This window comes from Trachypithecus francoisi, unplaced genomic scaffold (genome assembly GCF_009764315.1).
Source record: "Trachypithecus francoisi isolate TF-2019V2 unplaced genomic scaffold, Tfra_2.0 Lachesis_group10, whole genome shotgun sequence".
Lineage (NCBI taxonomy): Eukaryota > Metazoa > Chordata > Mammalia > Primates > Cercopithecidae > Trachypithecus > Trachypithecus francoisi.
Window position 1 is genome coordinate 33130552 of NW_022681455.1, and position 13622 is coordinate 33144173.

The window sequence follows — 13622 nt, forward strand, 5'->3', positions numbered from 1 at the left end:
TGGATTCGTCGCTACCAGAGTGCCGCCACATTGGTAAAGGCATTAGGACGAAGGTGGAACGGAACTTCCTGTTCTCGCGGGAGCTGAAGGCGGGACTGCCACGTCCGAGCAAACCGGGAAAGGAGAGGATCCCGGAGCTGGTGAGAATTCTCTGTTTTTCTCTACCATCCTTTCCAGGCCTTTTCCTTACCTAATGAGTCATAGAGACGAGGGCCCAGAGAGTCTGTAAAGTGGCTGGTGAAAGACTAGTGTCCCAGGGCCCTACATCCGGGAGGGGGTTCGGGATAAAGAGAACTAGTCTTGGGAACAATGTAGGTGGGAACTTAAGGGAATGGGAGAGCGGCCCACAGAGGTGGACGGAGGGCGCTATTGGAGTAAAGCTGACCCTGTGTAGGTATAGAGTTGAGTCAAGTGGAGTCACTGTCTCTGTCCCTCTGGTCAGCGTGATGGCCAGAGGCCTGGGGGCCCCCCACTGGGTGGCCGTGGGACTGCTGACCTGGGCGGCCTTGGGGCTTCTGGTGGCTGGACTCGCGGGTCATGACGACCTGCACGACGATCTGCAAGAGGACTTCCATGGCCACAGTCACAGGCACTCACATGAAGATTTCCACCATGGACACAGCCATGCCCATGGCCATGGCCACACTCACAAGAGCATCTGGCATGGACATACCCACGGTCACGACCATGGACATTCACATGAGGATTTACACCATGGCCATAGCCATGGCCACTCCCATGAGAGCCTCTACCACAGAGGACATGGACATGACCATGAGCATAGCCATGGAGGCTATGGGGAGTCTGGGGCTCCAGGCATCAAGCAGGACCTGGATGCTGTCACTCTCTGGGCTTATGTGAGTCTCCAGGGGATGGGAGAGAGAGGGGCTGGTTCTGGATTGTTGGGAAACGCCACAGTACTTGACCCTGACTCTCCCTCACCAGGCACTGGGGGCCACAGTGCTGATCTCAGCAGCTCCATTTTTTGTCCTCTTCCTTATCCCCGTGGAGTCAAACTCTCCCCGGCATCGCTCTCTACTTCAGATCTTGCTCAGTTTTGCTTCCGGTGGGCTCCTGGGAGATGCCTTCCTGCACCTCATTCCTCATGCTCTTGGTAAGTAACCTCTGACTTCTACCTCAAATCTAACCTATTTTGTTCTTTGGGGGAAAAGGGTTCTTTCTCCTTTATGATCCCTGACCTTTCGATATTCCCCCAAATACACACCCTTTGTGTCAGATATTCCCTCATCTGGTTTTCCCCCCATCTTCCAGAACCTCATTCTCACCACACTCTGGAGCGACACGGACATGGACACTCCCACAGTGGTGAGGAAGAGACAGATGGGGATGGGAGTTGGGGTGCTGGGGAAGGTCTGTCTCTCCCTGTTCCTCACCTCCTGCACTTGAGGAGGAGGAGTCTGTAATGCACATCTCCTTTAACGTCTCAATGCCTCCATTCCCAGGCCAGGGCCCCATTCTGTCTGTGGGACTGTGGGTTCTCAGTGGAATTGTTGCCTTTCTTGTTGTGGAGAAATTTGTGAGACATGTGAAAGGAGGACATGGTCACAGTCATGGACATGGACACGGACACGCTCACAGTCACACACATGGAAGTCATGGACATGGAAGACAAGGTGAGACCAGGAACAACTTTCCCAAAAGCTGACTTGCCTGCCTCAGAATCTCATCTTATGGCCCTCAGGAGGGAGAGGACATGTTGGAAGATCTGTTCTCCATGCTGACCAACTCTTTTCTTCCCTCAGAGCGTTCTACCAAGGAGAAGCAGAGCTCAGAAGAAGAAGAAAAGGAAACAGGGGGGGTTCAGAAGAGGCGAGGAGGGAGCACGGTACCCAAAGATGGGCCAGTGAGACCTCAGAACGCTGAAGAAGAAAAAAGAGGCTTAGGTAAGGGCCAGAGTTGGTCATAAATTTGGGCAAGGGACATCATCCCAAATCACATGGAATATGTGCTGTGGGTAATGGCAGGTGTCTCGGAAACACTAAAGGACTGGGTGTGAAGTGGTCTCTGAGGGGAGGTGTGAGAATAACTGACCAAGACTGGAACAAGTGGTGATGGAGGCCTCTGATCATTTTCTCTTCTCGTTCTGTACAAGACCTGCGTGTGTCGGGGTACCTGAATCTGGCTGCTGACTTGGCACACAACTTCACTGATGGTCTGGCCATTGGGGCTTCCTTTCGAGGGGGTCGGGGGCTAGGTATCCTGACCACAATGACTGTCCTGCTACATGAAGTGCCCCATGAGGTCGGAGACTTTGCCATCTTGGTCCAGTCTGGCTGCAGCAAAAAGCAGGTTGGTGATGTCTGCCAAACACAGCTACCTCAAACCTTTTATTTCTCCTCACTCACCCTAAACCCAAACAGCCTCTTATTAGTTCCAAACAATTCATGCTGTCATTGACAAGTCCTCTAGAAATGAGGGGGAAGAAGTTCTGGTTACTTTGTGCTTTAGCTCAGTATTTCTTAAACTGTGGTCTATAAACCATCTGAATGGTTTAGTGGAGTCTTACACACACACGCCTACTCAGTCAGAAAGTCTGTGGAAAGGACCTCTGATCTCTAAGATTTTTCAGAAATTGTCTATTCTAGACTGCCCCCTCCTCTCTTTTTACTTTGATGTTTAGTTTCCAAATCCATGTCCTGTATACCTATACCCCACCAGCCACTTCTAAACCACTGATAATCTTTAGCTATTGGTGAGTGCATTTTTCTCTTTTCTGCCCATCAGGCAATGCGTCTGCAGCTACTGACAGCAGTAGGGGCACTGGCAGGCACAGCCTGTGCCCTTCTCACTGAAGGAGGAGCAGTGGGCAGTGAAGTTGCAGGTGGTGCAGGTCCTGGCTGGGTCCTGCCATTTACTGCAGGTGGCTTTATCTACGTAGCAACAGTGTCTGTGTTGCCCGAGCTGCTGAGGGAGGCATCACCATTGCAGTCACTTCTGGAGGTGCTGGGGCTGTTGGGGGGAGTTGTCATGATGGTGCTGATTGCCCATCTCGAGTGAGGCGTGGGATAAACTACCCCTGCCCCAAACTTCTACCCCTAACTCCAGGTCAGTGGTGTGTAGAGGTTGGGGGCCCTGGCCAGGGACATCTGCCAAAGGAAGGAACTGTAGACTGGGAGAATGGTTACTTTGGCATTAGGGCCTTCAAGGGCTGGCAGTCTTAGAGGCTGGAGTGGTGAGAATGAGAGGCCAGAGGGATGATAGTGTTGGGCACCCCTTGACCATGTTGCATTTGGAAGGCTAAATGGTGCCATGAAGAAGGTTGGAAGGGAGAGGGAATGATGGCAGCTTACCTGGTGTACCCTACCCCACCTGCTCTCAGAGAACCAAGTTGCTATACAGAAAGTTCTCCAAGATCCATTCCCTTTCTCCCACCAGTCGGTGGAGGCTTCAGAGAAGACCAGAGTACTGGACAGAGAGGGTAACAGGAGGAGTCGGGGATAAACATCAAACATCAATCATGTGTCCTAATTTGGGAGTGATTCCGGGGGATGGGGGTGGGAGAGGGTTAGTTGGTAATCTCATGGCCTGATTTTTTTTGTTTCTATTCCTTTTATATCACTGTTTGACTCGAGGGGGACGGGTGGCAACCGGAAATAAATTCCTCCGATCTTCCGCCCCACATGCAGTCTTTGTCTTTTTGGGGGGAATGGGGCCCCCTGTCTTCTCCGCACCCGGGGCCCCTAAGCAGCAGTGTCTGGCCACGCCCCCGCGGTGGGAGGTCGGCCTGCGCCGGTGGCCGCAGATGGCCTAAGGCTGGCGGGTCTGTGATTGGCCCAGGCTTTGCCCTGGCCACACCCCCTTCTGCGCTGGGATTGGCTTAGTGCTGGGGTTCCCACCCACCCACAGGCCGCAATGGCGTCTCAGCTCCAGAACCGGCTCCGCTCCGCACTGGCCTTGGTCACAGGTTGAGGGGGTGCTCTCCTGGGGCGGTTTGGGGTGTTGGAGTGATGTCAGGGGCTTGCCCTTGGAGTCCGCGGCTGCTGTGACCTCTGACCCCTTATCCACATTTTACTAACTTTCTGCCCTGTGACCTCTGATCTCTGCCGCCTCCTCCCCTTGCCCGGTCTGCCGTGTTCTGTCCTACCTCAGGTGCGGGGAGCGGCATCGGCCGAGCAGTCAGTGTACGCCTGGCCGGAGAGGGGGCCACCGTAGCTGCCTGCGACCTGGACGGGGCAGCGGCACAGGAGACGGTGCGGCTGCTGGGCGGGCCAGGGAACAAGGAGGGGCCGCCCCGAGGGAAGCACGCTGCCTTCCAGGCTGACGTGTCTGAGGCCAGAGCCGCCAGGCGCCTGCTGGAACAAGTGCAGGTGAACGCCAGGCCACCTTCCCCCTCTAAAGCTCTAATATTGCCTCCACTGCCCCGGCTCTTTGTGGGGGTTTTTGATGCGTAACTTCCCCCTCCCATAGGCCTGCTTTTCTCGCCCACCATCTGTCGTTGTGTCCTGTGCGGGCATCACCCAGGATGAGTTTCTGCTGCACATGTCTGAGGATGACTGGGACAAAGTCATAGCTGTCAACCTCAAGGTGGCGATCTCTGAACGTGCTACTTTTGGCCCCCTTAGCCTGGAGAGGGAGCTGAAGGAGGGCTGTCACCCCAGCTGATCTTTTCTCCCTTGTTACCCTTTCCCGCCAGGGTACCTTCCTAGTCACTCAGGCTGCAGCACAAGCCCTGGTGTCCAGTGGTTGTCGTGGTTCCATCATCAACATCAGTAGCATCACAGGAAAGGTCAGGTTGAGTTGAATGAGGTCAGTCAGCCAAGTGGCATAGAGAGGAGAACCCCTCCTTGAGACTCCTGACTCATTCCACATCTCTGACTCACCTATAGGTGGGGAACATGGGGCAGACAAACTATGTAGCATCCAAGGCTGGAGTGATTGGGCTGACCCAGACTGCAGCCCGGGAGCTTGGACGGTTGGTCAGATGCTTGAGGGTGCTGGGGAGCACCTGGGGGGTCTGAAGGAGGGACCAGCATTCAGCCTTCTCCAGAATCAGCAGCCACTCTCCTTCCCACAGACATGGGATCCGCTGTAACTCTGTCCTCCCAGGGTTCATTGTAACACCCATGACACAGAAAGTGCCACAGAAAGTGGTGGACAAGGTAGGAGGCTGTGGGTGGAGGGCGGAATCATTCAGAGACTCAATCTCTCTGGGCTTCACAGAGAGAGAATACTGGGCACAGTTCCTGGCAAACATTAAATATTCAATGAATGTATGAGGAATGGAGACAAAAAAGGGTCACAGACTCAGTCTTCAAAAAAATCCATAAAAGAAGCTTTCACCCACATGAGTATTTCCTTACAGATTACTGAAATGATCCCGATGGGATACTTGGGGGACCCTGAGGGTGAGCACTGAATGGACAGGAGTCCGTGGGAAGGGGGCCTGAATGAAGAGATCCCCAAGGTTTTGGGATTTTCTGCGGGACTGGTGGTTGGTGTCTGTGGAGAGGTTTGTGGGGATGGATGTCTTTGGTGGGAGATTATGGCTATTTTGGGTCTATAGGAGTGAGCAGGATTCTGCCCTCTCCCCACCGTTCTCATAGATGTGGCAGATGTGGTCGCATTCTTGGCATCTGAAGACAGTGGATACATCACAGGGGCCTCAGTGGAAGTCACTGGTATGAGGCCAGCATGGGGAGGGAGAGGGCAGAGAAGTAGAACCCAGACTATATGAGAAAGCAAGTAAGGGGAGTCTGGAGCCACTGGGAAGGGCAGAGGTCCCCAAGGCCAGGGACAAAAGTGGGCACCCCCTATCCCATTTGTCTCTACACCCATGCATCTGTCCAAATGTTTCTGCCCCTCCCAGGAGGTCTTTTCATGTAACTGCCTCAAGGACCCTGGACTCTGCTCACCCCCGCATCACTCTGCCTGGCCTCCTGCTGATGAGGACTCTAAGTTCCCAGGCTACAAAAGGGGTGGCAGTGTATGGCTCAGGAATGCTGAATATGGGAAGCAGGGGTGCTTGTGACCCTAATAAATTCCAAATCCTCTTCCCTGCCACCTCCGGTTCTTCTTGTGTCCAAGTCCTCAGACCCTTCCCCACCTCCCCCTCCTTTCCCTTTCCCAAAGGATTGTTCCCTTTCACTGCCTGGTCTCCCAGGGCAACCCCCGCCGCCGGGTGTGAGAGGAAAGAGTGTGTGTCACTGTGTATGCGTGACACTCCGGGTCTTTTTGGAGGGAGGGGTTTCTGCATCACCCCTTTCCACTGGTTCTGCAGCACCAGTCCCCTCCCCCCAACTCCCTGGGTTCTTATGGTCCCCAAGGTTGATTTGTTCATGGCCCCATCTTGGTGTCCAGTCTGGCCTTGAAAGGGGGTCTTGGAACAGGTGGCCCTCCCCCACCCCTCTCCTTTCTCTGAGTCCCCCCCTCCCCTTTCTCTCCACCTTACAATAGCTGCAGCCGGCCTGGGGTCGGATGGGGGGGATTAGGGGAGGGGGCCAGGATTAGGGGAATGAACCAGCCGATGAAAGGGGCTGGAGAGAGCAGGAGGGAGGGGGCTGGAAAGAGGAGGAGGAAGGGGAGGGGGGTCTGCGCTAATCGACTCTGGCGCCCACATAAGGACTGGCCACGGACTGAAGGAGAGGACAGGGAAGTAGGGGGGAACTGGGGTGGGGGGCGAGGGCACCCACTGCTGCCTTGTCCCAGAGACAGGCCACCCCCTGGCAGCCGCAGCCCAAGTCCGGGAGCCTCAGCTCGGGCGGGGACAAGACGCCCATCAGGGTCTCTAACTGCCCCCTACCCCCTCGCTCCGCTCCGTATCCCTCTCATTCCCTACACTCAATGGGGATTGCTCTGCCCCTTCCTCTTCTCTTTCCTCCCCATCCCCTTCGTTTACTCTAGAGTCCTGGAAGAGGCTTCTGCCCACTTCCCACTCCAGACATTCTGACCCTGTGTACCCCACCCACACGCGCACCCCCACTCCCCAATGGGAGCCCCATCTTGTGTGTGTCCCTGTTTCCGCGTGGTGTCTCCATTCCCCCCGTTCCTCCCGTGCGCCTCCCTCCCTTCCCCGCCCCGGGCCGCGGCTCCTGATTGTCCAAACGCAATTCTCGAGTCTATGGCTCTGGCCGAGAGTTGAGTCTGGACGTCCCGAGCCGCCGCCCCCAAACCTCGAGCGGGAGAGCGGGTCGGAGGGTCTAGGGAGAACCAAAGTGGATGGTGGAGGGAGTCCCCAGGGTGGTAAGGGGAATCCCGAGCACATCGGGACCTAGGTGTGTTCTCTGGACTAGAGGGCAAAAGCGGCAGAGGATCTTTTGCAGCCTTTTTCCCCGGAATCCTGGAATGGGGGTTACGGAGAAGTAAGGGGGGTTGATCCCCAGAGTCGCCAGGGTACGCAGAGTGGGGGAGGTAGCCCTTTTCAGGAGCCCTCTGTCCCCTCCTGGGGTGCCAGATATTCCAGGCCCCGCCCCCTGGAGCTGAGGCCCCGGGTGGGGGCCTCTGGAAGGGAACCGAGGCTAAGGTTGGTGGCCGCGCGACGGTGCTGGGCCGGAGGCGGAGACCGTGGTTCCCTAAGTGGCGCAGAACTCCCGGGACGTAGGATCCTCACGTGGGACGAGCTCGTCCCGTGGGCGGGAGAACCTCGGCGTCCACGTCCCGTCCCACCCGCGCCGCAAATGGCGGGTGACGTCTCCGCCGGCGGGGGGGCGGGGGGGGGCGGGTGTAGCGGAGGAGCAGGCGGAAGTGACGTAGGGCCCCAGCGCCCGGGCCATGGCGGCGGCGGTGGCGGGAGCTGCTGTCTGAGCAGCGGTTGCGGACCCAGCGAACTTGGCGCAGGAGCCCGGGCCTAGAGAGGGGCGCGGCGGCGGCGGGAGCGCGAACGGCTGGAGCTGGGTGAGGGGCAGTGCCGGCGCGGGGGCGGGAGCGGGGGCGGAGAGGAGCGCTTCTGGAGGGGCGGGGTCTGTGCGAGGGGCGGCCCCCCTAACGCCCTCCTCCCCTTTCCCCCACCCCCAGCCTTCCTCGCCTCCTCCTCGGCTGTAGAGCCCTGGTGGGGTGGTCTGTGCCCGGTCACCATGACGACGCCGGCGAATGCCCAGAATGCCAGCAAAACGTGGGAACTGAGTCTGTATGAGCTGCACCGGACCCCGCAGGTGACAGGCATTCTCCCTTTCAGGCTTACCCCCTCCCGCAAACCCCTCCATCCACAGACCCCATCACACAGCTTCTTTTCCATAATTTGCTCTATTCTGCCCTGCCTGGCCCTATCTTTGAATCACCTTAATCTTTCCAAAGCATTTCGCATTTACCTCATTTAATCCTCAAAACAGTCCTGCCAGAGAGGTGGAGCAAGTATTATTGTCTTCATTTGAAAGATCTCAAACACAAAAATTACCTTCCCTGTTCCTCATTCAGTATTATAAGTCAGTGCGTATAAGACTCACCTTGAGAGTTTATTAAAAGCAGAGCTTCATGCTCCCCAATATTCTGATTCAGTAGTGGATTGGGTTCTCAGAATCTGAATTTTTAACAGGCACCCTATGGGGTTCTAATACAGGTAGCACCAGGACTTTAAAAATTTTTGTCGAATAGTTTTTCCCAGCTACAGATTTGTGCCATCTTCACTCCTAGGCCACTTAGCCACCTCAGATCCTCCTATTCCAAAGCTCCTACTCTTAGTTAATGGACACTAAAGTCTGTCTTTTCTCCATTTGCTCCAAGTCATCAGTCCTTCTCTTTCTCAGAATTCTTGTCTCGAATAGAGACCAGCATGGGTACCCAGATTCTGCCTTCTCACTGCATTTTTCAAAACTCTTATTTTATGGGCTGCTGTTTCTAAAACCCCTTTCCCTCTAACCCACACCACCTTTCTACTCACTGATGCCTCCAGGAAGCCATAATGGATGGCACAGAGATTGCTGTTTCCCCTCGGTCACTGCATTCAGAACTCATGTGCCCTATCTGCCTGGACATGCTGAAGAATACGATGACCACCAAGGAGTGCCTCCACAGATTCTGCTCTGACTGCATTGTCACAGCCCTACGGAGCGGGTAATAGGAGAGACATGTTTGAGATGAGATGAAGGGGTACAAAGTTAGGGCCCTCTCACTGGTCTTGGTTCAGCTTAGGCTTCAGTTGCCTTGACTGACCACTCAGGGCTTCCCTTCTTCTACCCCAGGAACAAGGAGTGTCCTACCTGCCGAAAGAAGCTGGTATCCAAGCGATCCCTACGGCCAGACCCCAACTTTGATGCCCTGATCTCTAAGATCTATCCTAGCCGGGAGGAATATGAGGCCCATCAAGATCGAGTGCTTATCCGCCTGAGCCGCCTGCACAACCAGCAGGCACTGAGCTCCAGCATTGAGGAGGGGCTACGAATGCAGGCCATGCACAGGTGTGAGGGTCAGGAGAGAAGCAGAAGTGGTGGGATGGGTCCGTGGGTCAGTCTTTGTTGCCTGCTAGCTTCTAAGCCTCAGCATCCTAAGAGCTGACCACAGACTGATCATTAGGGCTGGAAATCATGGGTGTAAATTGCAGTTTCTTAGTAAACAACTGGCATTGCTATTCTTAAGAAAAATATAGGGCTGGGCACAGTGACTCACATCTGTAATCCCAGCACTTTGGGAGGTGAGGATGGGAGGATCACTTGAGCCCAGGAGTTTGAGACCACCTTGAATAACATAGGGAAACCTCATCTCTACAACAAATTAAACATTTAGCTGGGCATGGTGGCACATGCCTGTAGTCCTACCTACTTGAGAGGCTGAAGTAAGGGGATCATTTGAGACTAGGAAGGAAGTGGAGGCTGTAGTGAACCATGATCACACCACTGCACTCCAGCCTGGGCGAAAGAACAAGGCCCAGTCTCAAAAAAATAGAAGGAAAAATACAGTTTACCTCTTGACTTTCTAGAAGTTAGAACAGTAGAGCGATTTTGAGAATAAGCTCTGGATTTATACTGCTGGAAGTTAAATCACCTCCTAGGCCAGCATCTCTCAGTCTTTCATGTGCATCCAAATTCCTTGTAGATCTTCTTCAGATGCAAACTCTGATTCAGTAGGTCTACAGTTGGGCCCGAGAGTCTGCATTTCACAAACTCCCAGGGGATGTCTGTGCTGCTACCACACTTTGAGAGGTGACAGCCTATGATCGCTAACAAGTTACTTAACCTCTCTAAGCCTCAGTTTCCTCAGCCATAAAATAGAGATAATATAATTCATAGGATTCATTGTATTAGGTGAGGGGATGGGTGCAAAACACTTAGCAGAGTGCTTAGCACACAGTGTTTAATGTTAGGTATCATCATGAGGATTTTTCTTATCTCTTAATTCTCTGAAGTTTAAATTCTAAGCCCTTTATCCTGGATGCTTTCTAACCTTAATCACTTGCTTCTACAGGGCCCAGCGTGTGAGGCGGCCGATACCCGGGTCAGATCAGACCACAACGATGAGTGGGGGGGAAGGAGAGCCCGGGGAGGGAGAAGGGGATGGAGAAGATGTGAGCTCAGACTCCGCCCCTGACTCTGCCCCAGGCCCTGCTCCCAAGCGACCCCGTGGAGGGGGCGCCGGGGGGAGCAGTGTAGGGACAGGGGGAGGCGGCACTGGTGGGGTGGGTGGGGGTGCCGGTTCGGAAGACTCTGGTGACCGGGGAGGGACTCTGGGAGGGGGAACGCTGGGCCCCCCAAGCCCTCCTGGGGCCCCCAGCCCCCCAGAGCCAGGTGGAGAAATTGAGCTCGTGTTCCGGCCCCACCCCCTGCTCGTGGAGAAGGGAGAATACTGCCAGACTAGGTGAGGAGCCCTGTCCTTCCCCAGCCACTGAGAAACCAAAGATCACAGATTTCCATCAGAAGTGGGCTTTGCCCAAACCCAAAATACTACCCCAACCCAGAATGCATTTTGGAAAGCCCCTACCTCCAGTCCCCATCTGAGGCGTCCTGGCTCTAAGCCTGTCCTCCCTCCCACTCCAGGTATGTGAAGACAACTGGGAATGCCACAGTGGACCACCTCTCCAAGTACTTGGCCCTGCGCATTGCCCTCGAGCGGAGGCAGCAGCAGGAAGCAGGGGAGCCAGGAGGGCCTGGAGGGGGCGCCTCTGACACCGGAGGACCTGATGGGGGTGGCGGGGAGGGCGGGGGTGCCGGAGGAGGTGACGGTCCTGAGGAGCCTGCTTTGCCCAGCCTGGAGGGCGTCAGTGAAAAGCAGTACACCATCTACATCGCACCTGGAGGCGGGGCGTTCACGGTGAGAGCTTCTGAGGGCAGTGGTAGAAGAGGGGAGAGGAGGGAGGGTGATCTGGACCACATAGAACCATGAGCCTGGTCTAACTCATCAGCACTCTTCCCCTGTATATCCCCCATCTCTTTCTATGTCCCTACTCGTTTCCCATCATCCATGTCCTTTTTTGCCCCATCCCTTTTATTATTCCTTTTTTCTTTCTTCCTCCCTTCCACTTTTTGCCTCTCATTCATTTCCTTTTCCATCTTCTCCAACTTTCTTCTATCTTTTCCTCCTCTCCCCCTTTTACCCCCTCCTCAGACGTTGAATGGCTCGCTGACCCTGGAGCTGGTGAATGAGAAATTCTGGAAGGTGTCCCGGCCACTGGAGCTGTGCTACGCTCCCACCAAGGATCCAAAGTGACCCCACCAGGGGACAGCCAGAGGAAGGGGACCATGGGGTATCCCTGTGTCCTGGTCCATCACCCCAGCTTCTTTGTCCCCCAGTATCCCCAGCCCAGCCCGCCAACAAGAGGACACAAATGAGGACACGTGGCTTTTATACAAAGTATCTATATGAGATTCTTCTATATTGTACAGAGTGGGGCAAAACACGCCCCCATCTGCTGCCTTTTCTATTGCCCTGCAACCTCCCATCTATACAAGGTGTTGGAGAAGGTGAAGAACCCTCCCCTTCACGCCCTCCTACCAACAACAAACGTGCTTTTTTCCTCTTTGAAACCTGCAGTTCCGTGTGTCTGTTTATCAGGGGTGTAGAAGAAAAAGGGAAATAGATTGGGGAGGGAGGCCTAGAAATAATGTAAAATCAGCCTTGGAAATGGGGAGAAAATGTCGGATTATTCACGATATGTCGTCGGAAACTCCAAATTAGCAAATATGTATGAAAATAGGAACCATCTCTCTGTGTCAGCCCTTATTGAAGGAATACTCACAGCAGTGGTTAAAAAAAAAAAAAAAATAGGAACCATCTATGAAGCTGGAAGACAGGATAAAAAACAAGTGCCAAGTCGGACCCCAAACTTCCCCTAAACTTGAGTCGCCCAGGCTGAAATCCAGGGTTTCAAGACTAAAGGGAAAGCAGGAAAATGGCTCAAAAGAGAAAGGGATGTTTGTAGATGCGGGAAGGACCGTGATGTTTGGAAATCACTGCGAGCAGCTGGTTTCTATAGCTGGAAAGAGGGAGCAAGGTGGGGAGGGCTGCGGAGGAGCTCCCTGTTCCACATCCCGGTCCCCGGGCCACCTCCCAAAAAAGGGCAGGCTGGGCTGCGGACTAGGAGTGCGAGTGCACAGCCTTTGCCCGCCGGGCGGCGTGGCTGAGCGGAGGGAGGGCCGCCCGGAAACTGTAGTTCTGTGCTCCTCCAGGCAGCGGCTGAGAGCAGAAGAGTGGGGGCATCAAGGAAAGCCGCGGCTGCCTTACCGGCCTCGAGTTCCGCGAGCGGGGCTGGGCACCAAGCCTGAGGCTGAAGGGACAGGGGCGCACGACTGCACTCCCGGTCCGAGGCAGTGGAGGGATTCGGGACAGATGAACCGCCTCTCCGAGCCGACTGCTGTTCCTTCCACCGCCCGCAACCTCTCTGCCCCTCACTTCCTGTTTCCTCTGCTCTCGGTACCCCCAGCCCCTCCGGCCCCAGATTCCTCCCCCTTGCTCAGTTCTCTGTCTCACTGGCAGAGGAGCCGGCAATGTTTCCCCCTAAAGCCCGCTTGACCCTCCCAGTTCCGCAGCTGGGCGGCCCGCCCGCCGATCCGACGGCTCCCTTCTCCACCCTTGGGATTTCTTGTTTGTTCGGCCTCCTCCCCAGTACCCTCAATCCCGCAGATGCAGGTGGGCATCCTCCAGCCCCAGCAAGTACTGCGGACCAGTTGGGCTGGCTGGTCCCTTACCTGCAGAAGCAGACAACACCCACTTCTACCCTCATAGGAGCCCCTTTCTACACCCACTTCCCTGGAACCCGTGAACCTGACTCCCCTCCTCCCGGACCCCAAGCATCCAGGAGGTGAATGGTATAAGGGGAAGTTGTAATGGAAGGCAGATGGGCGTTGTTCCTGGAGTTTCAGGGTAGAGAAGCAGGTGGGGAGGAGTCGGGCGAGACACTGAAATGGAAGCCGAAAGTCTGGAGTTAACCTGACTTCTGGCTCCAAGAGCTGCTGGGATTGTCCTCACCCTCCTTGTCCTCCCCAGCCCTAACCACCCGGCAGCCTCTTCTCTGTCTCTGCTGCCCGCCCCGCCTTCACTCTGAAACAGCCTGCCCCTCCCGGGTCCCCAGTCTTCACCTTGGCCCCACACGCCCCCCTCTCTATTTATCACATTTCCTTTCGTGCCCCCCTCACCCCACCGCCTGGTGCGAGTGCTCTTTTGCCCTCCTACCCCCATAACTGAACCTCACAGACATGGTTGTATATTTAGGTAACACCATGTGGGAGACACACAGGAAC

The 13622-nt window shown here is 55.2% G+C and overlaps 3 protein-coding genes across 4 annotated transcripts; all 3 read left to right on the top strand.

The window, feature by feature from the left end:
• Window position 1: 1 nt before the first annotated feature.
• SLC39A7 (solute carrier family 39 member 7) lies at window positions 2-3640 on the top strand. Of its 2 annotated transcripts, XM_033216757.1 has the most exons (8): window positions 2-140; window positions 443-857; window positions 946-1114; window positions 1273-1326; window positions 1464-1634; window positions 1764-1904; window positions 2114-2310; window positions 2746-3640. In XM_033216757.1, exons 2-8 carry the CDS (start codon window positions 447-449, stop codon window positions 3016-3018), a joined length of 1416 nt encoding a protein of 471 aa, XP_033072648.1. In that variant the 5' UTR covers window positions 2-140; window positions 443-446; the 3' UTR covers window positions 3019-3640. The 2 variants fall into 2 exon arrangements, with proteins under 2 accessions (XP_033072648.1, XP_033072649.1); XM_033216758.1 differs by having other exon boundaries at window positions 69-857.
• Window positions 3641-3646: 6 nt separating this feature from the next.
• On the top strand, window positions 3647-6021 carry HSD17B8 (hydroxysteroid 17-beta dehydrogenase 8). The gene is made up of 9 exons (XM_033216763.1): window positions 3647-3925; window positions 4111-4328; window positions 4429-4545; window positions 4655-4747; window positions 4848-4933; window positions 5036-5120; window positions 5324-5366; window positions 5565-5639; window positions 5828-6021. Exons 1-9 carry the CDS (start codon window positions 3874-3876, stop codon window positions 5842-5844), a joined length of 786 nt encoding a protein of 261 aa, XP_033072654.1. The 5' UTR covers window positions 3647-3873; the 3' UTR covers window positions 5845-6021.
• Window positions 6022-7035: 1014 nt separating this feature from the next.
• On the top strand, window positions 7036-11909 carry RING1 (ring finger protein 1). The gene is made up of 7 exons (XM_033216764.1): window positions 7036-7851; window positions 7972-8108; window positions 8846-9006; window positions 9135-9350; window positions 10354-10743; window positions 10923-11196; window positions 11491-11909. The coding sequence occupies exons 2-7, from the start codon at window positions 8031-8033 to the stop codon at window positions 11590-11592; spliced, it is 1221 nt and encodes a 406-aa protein (XP_033072655.1). The 5' UTR covers window positions 7036-7851; window positions 7972-8030; the 3' UTR covers window positions 11593-11909.
• Window positions 11910-13622: the final 1713 nt, after the last annotated feature.

Excerpts from the sequence above, each read along its gene's own strand:
- SLC39A7 (XM_033216757.1), top strand. The coding sequence starts at position 447 with ATGGCCAGAGGCCTGGGGGCCCCCCACTGGGTGGCCGTGGGACTGCTG. Across the intron at positions 858-945 it reads CTGTCACTCTCTGGGCTTAT|GCACTGGGGGCCACAGTGCT; the intron begins GTGAGTCTCCAG and ends CTCCCTCACCAG. Across the intron at positions 1,115-1,272 it reads CCTCATTCCTCATGCTCTTG|AACCTCATTCTCACCACACT; the intron begins GTAAGTAACCTC and ends CCCATCTTCCAG.
- HSD17B8 (XM_033216763.1), top strand. The coding sequence starts at position 3,874 with ATGGCGTCTCAGCTCCAGAACCGGCTCCGCTCCGCACTGGCCTTGGTC. Across the intron at positions 4,934-5,035 it reads GCAGCCCGGGAGCTTGGACG|ACATGGGATCCGCTGTAACT; the intron begins GTTGGTCAGATG and ends TCCTTCCCACAG. Across the intron at positions 5,121-5,323 it reads CACAGAAAGTGGTGGACAAG|ATTACTGAAATGATCCCGAT; the intron begins GTAGGAGGCTGT and ends ATTTCCTTACAG.
- RING1 (XM_033216764.1), top strand. The coding sequence starts at position 8,031 with ATGACGACGCCGGCGAATGCCCAGAATGCCAGCAAAACGTGGGAACTG. Across the intron at positions 9,007-9,134 it reads GTCACAGCCCTACGGAGCGG|GAACAAGGAGTGTCCTACCT; the intron begins GTAATAGGAGAG and ends CTTCTACCCCAG. Across the intron at positions 11,197-11,490 it reads CTGGAGGCGGGGCGTTCACG|ACGTTGAATGGCTCGCTGAC; the intron begins GTGAGAGCTTCT and ends CCCCCTCCTCAG.